Source organism: Eublepharis macularius, chromosome 12 (assembly GCF_028583425.1).
Source record: "Eublepharis macularius isolate TG4126 chromosome 12, MPM_Emac_v1.0, whole genome shotgun sequence".
In the NCBI taxonomy this organism is placed as follows: domain Eukaryota; kingdom Metazoa; phylum Chordata; class Lepidosauria; order Squamata; family Eublepharidae; genus Eublepharis; species Eublepharis macularius.
In genome coordinates, this window is record NC_072801.1 from 76,633,229 (window position 1) to 76,646,242 (window position 13,014).

The following is a 13,014-nucleotide window of genomic DNA, read 5'->3' on the forward strand; positions in this document are numbered from 1 at the left end:
ATTTAAAACCATGCCTCCTGTCCAACTGTATGGTGGTAATACAGTAGCCAGAGCCACAGAGGCCTAATGGGAAAAGCAATACTTGCTTCATTTCTTCTGGCCTCCTATAGCACTCATACTATGGAAAAACTGCACCTTAATTACTGTCAGTAAATTAAATATGCATTAGTTGCTGGAATACAAAATATACACATTAGCCACATTTTCGTAACATTTTAATAATGCTAAGGCCAAATTTCCCACAACTGAATTGAAGTGAACCTTCTTGATGAGAGCCAGATTTGTAACTGATTCCAACATGATGAATATTTGATTGCATGACCAAGAAACGATCTGACAACCTCTCAGGCACGTGTAGGAAAGCTGGTTTTTCTTTTATGCTAGCAGAATTCATTGCTATGTGGGAGAGTTGGCAAAATCTCATTATTTTTTCATAGTTGAACACACTATCTTTGAAAAAGAACCTCTTCTTTCTTCCTCCAAGGGGTAGTTTTAGAACAGTGGCACAAAATTAGCCTCTTTAATAAGCAATAAAGAAGGCTCTGATTTGTATTTAACTATAGAGGAAAAGATAATTAAATAGCAACCATTAGAGTGAATGATTTAACCTAACCATTGCAAATTCTCTAACATGGCCATGATCTACTGCAAAAGACAGAAAGTATTCTTATTTCCAAGCCTGTTTTACAGAAAAAGTCTTATCATTTCAAACCACTGCTTCTTGCAGCAGCCACACAGCACAGCATGGAAGCCAGCAGACACCGGACTCTTATTTACAATTTAACTGAAGATTTCATCTGCAAATGAGAGACGATGGAGGCAATAACTGAAACCAGAGAGCTCTGTAATTCCATAGTTCTGTTTTTGCTTTGAAATAAAGAGCCAGCCAGCAAGACAACATTTGCAGCCACTACTGTTTATTGGTTCTTATCAACAGGCACGGTATTTTTCTTCAGGCACAGCATGCAAATATAAAAATCTGTTATTTGGGATATCACTACAGCACTCTTGAGTTTTATCCGTGCTTTAGAAAGGCTGTAACAGATTCTGAGGAAAAACTCAGCACTCTTTTAGCAATTTGAGAAAAGGAGGGGGGCAGTGAGAAAACAGTATGAGTAGATATGTGACGACAGCAGCAGATAAAGGACACCAGGAGCTCTTTTCAGCAAAAAGAAAGCAACACAGACGCAGACGTTAACTCATTTGCTTCATATTTATTCTTCGAGTATTTTATAAAGTGGTCCCTATGCGTCAACTGATCTGCATTCAAACAAGGTCACTCTCACGCTTCACATTAGTTTCAGTCTTTGTTGAATTCTGTTAGCACCCAGCGCCTGTTCTCAATGATGGCTTGCAGCCGAGCATACTCCTTCACCAGTTCCTCAAATTCAGGGCCCAAAGTCTCATAGCTGGAGAGGATCTGGCGAGAAGCAGCCAAATCTTGCTCTCCTTGGCATATTGCTGCCTGCAGATTATCCCTGGAAAGAAAATAATTAATTACCAGGGAGCTGCTGAAGGTTTTGCAAAACACATCAATGCACGGAACATTTTTGCCCATCCCATTCACGAATGTGTATTCCTTCCCCGTTCCTGTCCCACTTCTCCAACAGACTGAATAAAAGACTCCAGTCTGCTTGTTTATTCCCTACTCTACACTATTTTAATGTAAGAATTTCAGAATTACATTAACAGGCACTAGAAACGTATATTATTGTGTCTCTCTGACCTATCACAATCTCTGATCAGCTTAACAGCCTCTCTGTGTGCTTCCCCCATCAAAGTCTAAAGGACCCAGCTGCAGTCATACAGGTAAGAACGCATTGAGACCAGAGCCATAGAAATGTGGGGGCCAGAGACAAGCTGGGACAATAGTGTCTAGTGTGGATGTAGGTCACCCATGCTGATTCCTCCAGAATAGGGGGGGGTGGGTGTATAATAAAATAATCATGTATTGACACTGAGAGATCTCTGTCTTTTGGTGCTACACCTCTGAAGATGCCAGCCACAGCTGCTGGCGAAACGTCAGGAACTACAATGCCAAGACCACGGCAATACAGCCCGGAAAACCCACAACAACCATTGTTCTCCGGCCGTGAAAGCCTTCGACAATACTACGACAATAAATCATGTACTGGTATTTATTTATTTATTTAACGTCATTTATAGTCCATCTTTCTCTTTGAGACTCAAGGAGGACTACATAGTGTGAGATTAGTACAGTCAGTATCGAGGACATTTCAATAATCAATGCCATAGGGTAAATAAATGTAAATTTACAAAGACATAACATTAGCAAAAATCCAATACAAAGTTGAAGAAATGCTGGAACAGAGCACAAGCAGTTCTAGGACTGACATCAGACAACACAGAACTACCCAGTAGGGTCGTACTTAAAGCAACAGGTAGTATGTAAGGCAACATAGTGGTTAAGTCTACGGTCCTTAACTCATTAGTGAAGCACCTCTTTGCAACAACCTCCCTACAATACAGCCCTATCGTCTCCCTCTGTTCACTGTATTTGCTCCTCACTGGATCCCAAATCGACTGTTGAGTTCCTGTTTTTCCCTCTCGTGATTCCATCCTCACTTACCTCATCATCCGGTGCACATCCACTTTCTCAGGCACGTAGGTTTCCAAGAGAACAGTCAGTTCTTCAAGCCTATGACAGATTAAATTTGTTGGGGAAACAGGGTTAAACAAGTAATTAACTCCTGCACCTAGAAGACTTCTGATGTACACCTTCAGATACCCTCCACTCACAGAAATGGTCGCAACTCTACACTTTTCATAAAGAACATAAAACTTGAGGGTATTTGAATGACTTCCAGATTCCAGTTTTCTTTCATAAACATACAATCCTTGATCTACCTTCGCTTACCACACAGGTCCTTTGGCTGACTAGAAGTATGGAGGGTGAGAGCTGAACAGTCTTATTCTTCACTCCAGATTTACAAGCAACCCCTGACTTGACTTGCTCAGCCTCTTTCTAGCACAGAGGACAGGACAAAAGCTCACCGTATCTTGAGGAACATGGCACTACATTTGATTTCCAGGTACTGGGCGTTGAGGCGGTCGAGTTCAGACTGAGTACCAAGACGATGTTCACGGGCTAAGTGTTTCAGTAACGCTAAGCAGCGTAACAGGACCTGCAGCAAGTGAGAAAATCGAACAAGAAAAGTGACACCGAAGGAAAAATACATACAGAACAGAATGGAACTTGTACATCTATGGGTTCCAGGTAAGTTTTCAGCTCTTGTCATCATGGGAAAAGAGGTAAGCATATTGACAATGCCTGGAGGAAGCAAGTAAAAAGATGGCTGTATGTGGCTTCCAACAGGTATTATAAAACAGAACACGTGGAAGGAAATATTCTTAAGAGATACACAGGACACAAGCTGTTTGGGGATTTTAAATGGTTAAACCAAGTATTGATTGTACCTTGCATCCTAGACAAAAGGCAGCGCAGGTAGCTGAAACACCCAAATTACATACTGTTGGTTATTAATTAGGAGTTTAATCTTACCCACTTTTTTAAATGGTCTGCTTCTGATTTGAGGTTTGCTTTATGGATCGTTTTATATCCCATTAGCTTGTGGTTTTATATTGTTCTATTATTTCAATCCTAAGATGCCTTGAGCAGAAGTCTGAAGAGGCAATATAGAAATATTATAAAGCCCTACCCCTGCTGCTCATGTTTGAACCTTCAACTTCCTGAAGGTTGTGAAAAAAAACCTGAAATTGAATTGAAGGTTGAATATTAGAAGCATACAGATTTATGTATGAACATAGTTCTGGACAGAACTTACCATACACACAACCCACTGGGAAAGCTTTTTACTCTAGCCCTTACCTGGGGGTAGGCAGCTTTCTGCTGTTCCAGCAACCCCACAAGCTGTTGGTTCTGAGCAGAGGCCTCCTGCAGACGCTGTTTTTCTGCAGCCAGACATTCTGCAAGGGTCCTCATCAGAGCTGCCCGTGGAATCTCTCCAGCATCATCTGCAAAAGAAAAAGTCAGCCAGCAAATACTCTCAAATAAGCTTCATGTTGGACCATCAGCTACCCTCCATTCTCATGACCTTCTTCCTCTTCAAAGGTTCCCCCCTCTGGGTCAGAAGTGTGAGGATCTTACCACTCTCTGGACAGAAGTAGCTCAACAAAGCCAAGCACTTGCGCTTAAGATGCTTTTCCAACTCCACAGGGAGGTGCTTCCGCATTTGCTCCAGCTCCTGTGGCAAAGTACAGAGACATAGGCCATATGAACACAGACTCACTTAACTGTTATTAACTGTTATTCAGGGATCACTGGAAATACTAGAGCACTTTTAGACAAAGCATTGAAGACATCCAAAACCAGCAGTGGGGAAGTGATGACCTCACATGGATTGCTGATAGTCCCTACAACTAGCTGTTATGAGGCAGGGACAAAAGAACAGAGCAGAGTTTAAAGGATCTCTTATTTGCCCCCTCATATTAATAAGTACTTTCCCCAGAGTTATAACTTTATTGTTATGGCTATACTTTTTACTATTATTAGAAGCTATTTGAGCAAGTTGTAAATTATTGAAATATAACTTCTCACAGCAGGTCTGGTGAGAAAAGCACCTTCTGTTTTGCAGAGGTTTGTACATTCCATCAGAGGCTTGTAAATTCCACTTTCCTCATAGAACTACAGTTCCCAAGATTCCTTAAGTAGCCTAACAGGTATAAAAAGAGCCAGGGTGGTGTAGCAGTTAAGAGTGTCACACTAGGATCTTGGAGACTCAGGTTTGAATCCCTGCTCTGCCATGAGAGCTCACTAGGTGACCTAGGGCCAGTCACATTCTCAGCCTAACCTATCTCATAGGGTTGTTGTGGGGATAAAATGGAGCAAAATAATGCAAGACACTTTGGGTCCCCATTGGGGTGAATGTGGAGAATAAATAAAGTAAGTAAGTAAGTAAATAAATGCCTCAATATTTCTAGTACCGAGATGACTTTGGGGGCAGTAAGGTCTGAAATAGACAATGAAGATCACCTAGGCCACTCGCCAGCCCCACCTCTACAGATGAGGATATAATATTTATTAAAGAATCCTAACCAGAGATAAAGCTCAAGCAAGCGCCATCACATCATAGAAGTTTGCAATAAAAAAGTTTAGTAAAAGCAACACCAACAGGAAGTCTTGTGCCTGGACATCTGGGTGCCAACAATCCTACTTACTTAGTCTAGAAAAGGAATATGCCTATCTTACTTGATTAGAGGGAAGAAGCTCTAAGAGGTCCGAGGGCATCAAACCTAGAAGCGATGGCTGTGTGCCTTGTGCAGAAGGACCAGAGTTGAGCATTTGTCTCAGCTCGCCTACCAAAAGCTGCTGTTCCAGGACTTCTAAGAACTGAAGGCAAAAGACAGCAAGATTTTGCAAGGTGCTATCCCAAAAAAGTGCCTTCTCCACCCAACCTTCTCAGCAGCCTGACTAGTCACCCACTGCTATTCCCTGAGCCTTGGACATACCTGCATAGCACCCCCTGAACACAAGACCTTCTGGACTTCTCACAAGTTTCCCAAACTTGTTTCATCACTGCAGTACTCTTTTTTTTTCAAGTAAAAGTCCAACAACTGCCTTAGAGCTCTGTTAAATCTTACTGTGATTCCTTTTCACAATGTTAATGCTAAACCTTTCAGCCTCCCTCTCTCCAAGGTCTCAGACCCATTCCAAATGCCATCAGCACTCTTCATCTCCCCAAGACACTTTCATTTCTCTTCAAGCATTACTTTTTTGTCCTGTGCAGCAAGTCCAGACCCCGAGTCCCTCAACGCCTCCTGAAGAACCCGGTGTAGTGTCTCCCACTTCAGCCAGTTTGCTCGGCGTAGATGTAATTCTTTCTTTGCCTACAGGTGGAGAAAAGTGAGGAATTATCAGCAGTGTGGGTACCCAGAGCAATAAAAACAAAAGTACTTTTCTTAAAATTGGTTACTGCTATCTTTATTCTTCCATTAGAGGTGCAGAAGAGACAAACTTTACCTCATGCTATGCCAGGTTTTGCAGTCTGAATTCACATATATCTGCTTATCTTGTCCAATTCTTTTTGCTAGCCATAGAGAAGGGGGGGGGAAATAAATATCTAGCACATACTGGCCCCTCCTCAGGCCACTGGAAGTTTGGCTAATCTTTCTCTTCTAGCTTCAGAGATTTTGCAAGGCATCGTCCATCAGTTTCAAGACCTTCTTAACAATAACAAAGCCTGCGCATTGGTCTTTAGTGAATTTGATGCCAATTACCACAAATGCAGTAGTATTACGAAGTACAGAATATCTTGAATCACAGCGCCTCTCCTACCTCCTCTAGCTGTTGTGCCAAATTGGTACTGAGCCCACTGGAGTCCATATGTTTAGTCAGGGCCATGAGAAGATTGGCCAAACCAGGGTAGGCAGCAAGGTCCTCCGTGGTGAGTGAGCAGGGGGGCAGGAGGCTACCATGACCTGTAAGGGCAGAAAGTAAAGGAGGACAGGGGAAATTCTTCCCTCTACCCAGTTTAGTTTCACCTAATGTCAAGTCAAAAATGTTACCTTGCTGCAGCAGTTCAGCGCCCTCTGCTCCTGAGGAAGATGCCATTAGCCCCTCACTGGACAGTACTACATAGAAAGGAGAAGAACCAATGGCAATGGTTAGCAGGAGCTAAAAGAACCAAAAGAGGGAATGCAGAGACTAGAGAATCTCCTTGTAAATACAGCAGGATTTGAGTCCAGTGGCACCTCAGAGACCAAAGGGTCTGAAGAATGGAGCTCTGATTCTTGAAAGCTTACACCCTGAAAAACTTGTTGGTCTCTAAGGTGCCACTGGAGTCAAACCTTGCTGTTCTACTGTAGAACACAGCTAACCATCTAAAACCATCCTTGTAAAAAGATAATCTAAGGCTACCGTTCATACCATCTTGTACAGGAAGCTAAGAAAACAGTACTATTCAAAGCCAAGAGAGTGCTGGCATACCAATCAGCAGGAAGGAGTCATACCAGTAAAAGGGGTATACAAAGGGGGTTTGTCCTTCATACCAGCTGAAGGGGTAGTTAGGAGTTGACCTCAGATTGCTGGAGGGGTGCTCCATACATGCCAAACATGGTGAGGTGTATGGAGATAATGGGCCAAGCTAATTGCAGAGATCATAAATCAGAGGACTATTCCTTTCTTACTGCCTTCCCCCACTCACCTAGAGACAACACCAAAGAGAGGGAAGCCCTTCCTAGCCCTCCTGACAAGGGAGTGACAATGCTTTGATTAGAGTTGTGCCAATGCCAATTAGGGCACTTTCGTCAAACAGAGAAAGCCCCCTTTATTCTTTCCCTATGCACTTTATGCTAGGCTGTTGTGGGTTTTCCGGGCTGTATTGCCGTGGTCTTGGCAATGCCAAGACCACGGCAATACAGCCCGGAAAACCCACAACAGCCATCGTTCTCCGGCCGTGAAAGCCTTCGACAATACACTTTATGCTACTCTGGAAAAAAATTCTTAAATCACATCACAGAGGTCATGCCAAGTTAAAATAAACCTCCCTCGTTCTAATTTGAGGCAAGCCTCCCTATTTCTCATCCCCCAGCCAATCGCATAACAGCCATGGAGGAAGTTTTATTCTCTCACGCCTCCTGTACTGGCATACCATCCATCCGTATACCCAGCAGCAGCCAGACATGCCAACTGAAAGCCGGGCTCCACATTCAGTCCCCCAGAAAGCAATGAACCACACCCCATCCGTTGTACACTGTACACCTTCACATACACATCCCTCTTCATCCAGAGGAGGGTTGCCACTTTGCCTGGGGGAAACTGTGGCTTTAAGAACAGCAGGGCAGAAAAAAAATTCAACTGGAGAAAACTTTCTCTAGAAGGAATGAGCAGAGAGCTTGACCAACAGGACAGGCAGAAATTCAACTAGTGCAACCTTTCCCTAGAGGGAATGAGCAGCAAACCGTCACCTCCAGGACAGGCAGAAATTCAACTGATGCACTATTCTCTAGAGGGAATGAGCAGCAAAGCTTCACCACCAGGACAGGCAGAAAGTCAACTGGTACACCATTCTCTGGAAGGAATGAGCAGTGAAACTTCTCCAAGAGTCCCACTTCTATCTGCTATGTAACAGTTTAAAGGCACACAGGAGCCCTGCCAGAAGAAAACGATGGCAACTCATTTCCTTATTTCCCAAGAGTTTCTCCCCATTCCTGGAGAAAAAGGCCAAGGGACGAAAAAAACATCATCACGACTTCAAGATTATCCCCTCAGTAAACAAGCCAACTTCTCAGCAGCCCACAAGGCGAGAGGAAAGAGGCGAGAATAAATATTGCAGGTTCTCTGAGGTAAACCATTCCAGGGTCGCCCCTTCTAAGAAAAAAAGGGAGAGATGCAAGTGACGTAACAGGCGTAAGACTTTCCCGCCTTTTCCTTCCGCACCTCTAACGGTCTCCCCGCGCGCCCCACAATTCCAAAAAGAAAGTCAACTACCCGGGGGAGGAAATGGGAGGAACCTCCCAGCAGGGGCGGGCCCCACGGACAACAAGCCAACGAGAAGCTGTGTGGGGAAAAAAGAAGGCGGGGCTTAAAAGGGGTACCCAGGAAAGGGGGCGGACTTCAGCCAGCTTTCTGACGGTCTGATTGGCTAGTATCTGGAAAGGCGGTCATACCTATGAGAATGTCAGTTTGGAGGCTCCTGCCGGCTGAGGGCGGGGTTTGCCTTTTGTTGCCAACCTCCAGGTGGTGTCTGGTGATCTCTTGGAGCTACATCTAATCTTTAGGCCACAGAGATGAGTTCCCCTGGAGAAAATGGCTGCTTTGGAGGGTGGACTCTATGGCATTACGTCCTGCTGAGGTCCCACTTCATCCCTTTCCCCAAATTCCACCCACTCCCAAAATCTCCAGGAATTTATGGGTTGCCAACCTCCAGGTGGTGGCTGGAAACCTCCTGGAATTACAACTAAATTCTAGGCCACAGAGGTCAGTTTCCACAGAGAAAATAGTTGAGTAGCACCTCTAAGACTAACAAAATTTGTGGAAGGGTAGGAACTTTCTTGAGTCACAGCCTACTTCAGGAAGCTGATACCCTGTCACAGATTTTGTTAGTCTTAGAGGTGCTATGAGACTCTTGCTCTTTTCTACTGCTACAGACAAACACAGCTACCCATCTTCTCCATCTATCTTCATTGGAGAAAATGACTGGTTTGGGGGGTGAACTCTATGGCATTATGTCTGAGGCCTCCTGCCTGCTCCAGGCTCCATCTGCAAAATCTCCAGGAGTTGGCAACCCAATAATATTAAAGGAACAAAACAGCACTGTTAGAACTAGGCAGTGCTGGGTTCGAATTCTTCCACAGTAATAGAGAGATTTGAGTAGAGTCAGAACAGGAATTAGGGTGTCTTGTTCCAGCACCAACTTTCATGGACTGTGTAGCCCACTTCTTCCGGTGCTAGGGGCAGAGCCTGCGTATGCACACCGCACGAGGATCCATTCCTAACACCTGCAGAGAGAGGGGTTCTGGTTAACAAAACTGTGTTCATCTTTCAACTGCCACAAAATTCCAGTTCATTTGTCATGCCGCTGGCATCAATACCATTTAGGGAAGTCACTGTCTCTTTGCTTCAGTTTAGCCTTTGCAAAAGACATATATATTCCACTAACAACCTACCTAACAAGATTTGGTGGCAGGTGCACCGTAGAGACCAACTGGGCCCGAATCGTGCTCTTCTACTACAGGCCAATACGGCTACCCACCTGAAACAACCTACCAAACAGGATTGCTGGACAATGGAAAATAAGGGTTGTTTGTGCTTTTAAATACCTTTTCCATTTTACTGTAGTTTTGTGATGTTTTGTGAACCACCTTGGGTGCAGGGGAGGGGAGGGAATCCAAGCTTTATTATTTTTTTTTAAGCATTTAAAATGCTTTACAGGCTACAAGCAAAAGCAGCGTAGGTTTGTAAATGAAAACAAGTGATATCAAAAGGCTAGGCAAGTTCTATTCGGTCATTAGCTGTGAGGCTTTTGGGAGCTTTTTTGCAGATAAAATCTTGTCTCTCCGTTGTGACCTTCTGGCCACGGTTGATACAGTAAGGGAACTGGAGGCCCCTTGGCTGCCTTCTGGTCCTTTTCTGGATCACTTCAGCTTGGTTTCCCAGGAGGAGGTTGACAGGATCCTGCGGCTGGTGAGGCCCACCATGTGCTCCCTAGACCCCTGCCCTTCTTGGCTGGTGAAAGCCAGCACGGATAGGCTGAGGGCCCCACTGGAGGTCATTATTAATCTTTCACTGAGCTCCGGGGTTTTTCCCAGAGCACTTAAGCCGTGGCGAAGCCTCTCCTGAAAAAAAAAACATCTTTGGACCCCACCGACCCATCCAGTTACCTGCCAGTGAACCTCCTGTTTCTGAGGAAGATGATTGAGCGGGCAGTGGCGGGACAGCTGCAGTCTTTCCTGGAAGACTCCTCCATCCTGGACCCATTCCAGTCCGGTTTCTGCCCAAGCCATGGGACGGAGACAGTACTGGTCGCTCTCACGGATGGGGGCGGGTCAGCATTGATGGTTTTGCTAGATCTCTCAGCAGCGTTCGACACGGTTGACTATGACCCGTTGACCCACCGCCTCGCCAATGTGGGGATTCAAGGGGCTGCCTTGCAGTGGCTTGTCTTTTTTCTCCATGGTCGGGGACAGAGGGTGGCCCTTGGGGAGAGGCTATCCGCATGTCAACCATTGGTGTGCGGCATCCCACCAGGGGCGATACTCTCTCCCTTGTCTTTATATGTGCCCCCTCACCCAGTTGGCACAGAATTTAGAATTTTGGATTGAGTTGCCATCAATATGCGGATGTACAATAGGAAAGGAGACCCTTGCCGGGAGAAACATAAATGCACTAATGAACAATACTAGCAAAGAGAATCGTTTATCAAAATTAAAGTGCCAAAGTGCTAAACTTTTAGAACCAAGCCCAGAGATTTTGCCGTTGTCCACTGGAACGTCTGTGAAAAGAATAAAAGAGACAACAATTAAGAACTGTATATAAGATTTTCTGCATTAAGAAAGGACTTACCTGTTGGATATTTTTCGGACACCCTTGTCATGTTGTGAATATTGGGGTGAACTGTGTGACTCTTGATCAATGTTTGTTCTGTGATAAATGTATCAGGATTAAATATTTGTACTATGATGATAACATAGGATTGGTTCTAAAAGTTTAACACTTTGGCACTTTAATTTTGATAAATGATTCTCTTTGCTAATATTGTTCATTAGTGCATTTATATTTCTCCCGGCAAGGGTCTCCTTTCCTATTGTACATTGTCTTAATTGGGACAGCCATCCTGTTATTGTTATCAATATGTGGATGGCACCCAGTTGTATTTGTTGATGGATGGGTGGCCTGGCTCTGCTCCAGGTGTCCCGGTGAGTGCTTTAGAGGTCATGTCTGGATGGGTAAAACAAGACTGGCTGAGGTTGAATCCATGGGCCGTTGGATTGGGAGTCTGGCTCCCGGCCTTTGATGGGGCACCACTTGTGCCCATTCTATTGGTCAGGAGTCTCGGAATGACGCTGGACTCTTCCCTATCAATGGAGTGCCAGATCACAGCAGTTGCCCAGTCTGCATTCTTTCACCTTCGGCAAGCCAGGCAGCTTGCACCCTATCTGTCGACCCATGACCTAGCTATAGTGATCCATGCAACAGTCACCTCCAGACTAGACTACTGTAACTTGCTCTACGCAGGGTTTCCCTTGGATCTGACCAGGAAATTGAGCGGGTCCAGAATGCTGCTGCACGTGTCCTAATGAGTATACCATACAAGGCACACATTACTTCGATCTTGCAGCAGCTGCACTGGCTCCCCATTGAGTTTCGGATCAGGTTCAAGGTTTTGGTTTCAACCTGCAAAGCCCTAAACAGACTGGGACCGGCATATCTGGGGGACCATATCTCCCTGTATATACCCTGGAGAACACTTAGATCAGCAGGAAAACATCTACTGGTGGGCCCCGGCCCCAGGGAGGCTCAGCTGGCCTCGAAGAGGGCCAGGGAATTTTCAGTTCTGGCCCCAACCTGTTGGAACTCTGTTGGAGGACACCCGGGCCCGCCAAGATCTTATATCTTTTCGGCGGGCCAGGTATATAATGTGAGGCTAACCTAAGGTTTCCTTGGAAATGCCTCCCGATCGGTCTGCTGCTGCCCCCTCATATGCAAAGTTGCAGTGGAAATCAGCAGTGGCTACTAACTTTCTCTAGTCCTACTCTTCCAGAGGCAGCTGTTTCTCCAAATCAGGTAATCCTTGGTGTGGTCCATGCGTAAATTTTCTCCTTCTGTTCTTTCAGCGCATGCTAAGATTTGAATAATCTCTGCAGCGGTTATTTAAAGAAGAAAACAACCAAGAGATGGAGGTTGATTCAGAACATATTGTAAAACAAGTCATTATATGTGTGCTAAGAATAAGAAGACATAGTGGGAGCAGATACTACTAGGAGGACAGGCAGAGGGTTGCAGCAAGGATGGGCCGGAGATGATACTAAGCCCTCCCATCTTTTGGGTTTTTAATTGATCAAAAAAAGATGGCAAAAACAGATATCTGCACACCTTCATGCAGGGATCACCCATCCTTCTCCACTACCCCCCAAAGCCACTAGAGGACAGTGATAGCACAGAAAAATATCCCTTTACTCCTGCCTCAGTAGATACAGGCATGATTATTGTCTGAGGGCACCAAATTATTCAGGATAGCAAGAACGGAAGCAGATTGCGAAGAGCTCCAAAAGGATTCCTCCAAAAGGTAACAACGGGGCAAGTGAGATTCCACATAAATGAAAAGGGGTGCGCATTGTGGTGAAAAATCCGAACTAAATATATGCTTATGGGTTCTGAACTGACCAGGAGAGAGCTCTTGGGGTTACGGTGGATAGTTCGATACAAACATCAAGTCAGTCTGTGACAGCTCTGAAAAAGGTCGGTTCTAGATTAGAGATTTATTAGGAAAGGGACTGAAAACAAAATGGCTGGTATCATAATGCCCTTCTGCA

The 13,014-nt window shown here is 44.8% G+C and overlaps 1 protein-coding gene across 2 annotated transcripts; it reads right to left on the minus strand.

Annotated features, from left to right (window-relative positions):
• Nucleotides 1-909: 909 nt before the first annotated feature.
• On the minus strand, nucleotides 910-8,449 carry HAUS4 (HAUS augmin like complex subunit 4). 2 transcript variants are annotated; one of them, XM_054993484.1, is made up of 10 exons: nucleotides 8,420-8,449; nucleotides 6,547-6,612; nucleotides 6,317-6,459; nucleotides 5,752-5,868; nucleotides 5,231-5,371; nucleotides 4,130-4,226; nucleotides 3,851-3,996; nucleotides 3,016-3,146; nucleotides 2,591-2,659; nucleotides 910-1,478 (listed from the first exon to the last, which is right to left on the minus strand). In XM_054993484.1, exons 2-10 carry the CDS (start codon nucleotides 6,590-6,592, stop codon nucleotides 1,301-1,303), a joined length of 1,068 nt encoding a protein of 355 aa, XP_054849459.1. In that variant the 5' UTR covers nucleotides 6,593-6,612; nucleotides 8,420-8,449; the 3' UTR covers nucleotides 910-1,300. The 2 variants fall into 2 exon arrangements, with proteins under 2 accessions (XP_054849459.1, XP_054849460.1); XM_054993485.1 differs by lacking the exon at nucleotides 8,420-8,449 and adding an exon at nucleotides 7,948-7,967.
• Nucleotides 8,450-13,014: the final 4,565 nt, after the last annotated feature.

What these genes read in the sequence shown, in the direction of transcription:
- HAUS4 (XM_054993484.1), bottom strand. Translation starts at nt 6,592, where the DNA reads ATGGCATCTTCCTCAGGAGCAGAGGGCGCTGAACTGCTGCAGCAAG. An exon ending in CGCTGAACTGCTGCAGCAAG is followed by an intron (nt 6,460 to 6,546) that starts GTAACATTTTTG and finishes CTGCCCTTACAG; the next exon opens with GTCATGGTAGCCTCCTGCCC. An exon ending in CTACTTCTGTCCAGAGAGTG is followed by an intron (nt 3,997 to 4,129) that starts GTAAGATCCTCA and finishes TTTCTTTTGCAG; the next exon opens with ATGATGCTGGAGAGATTCCA.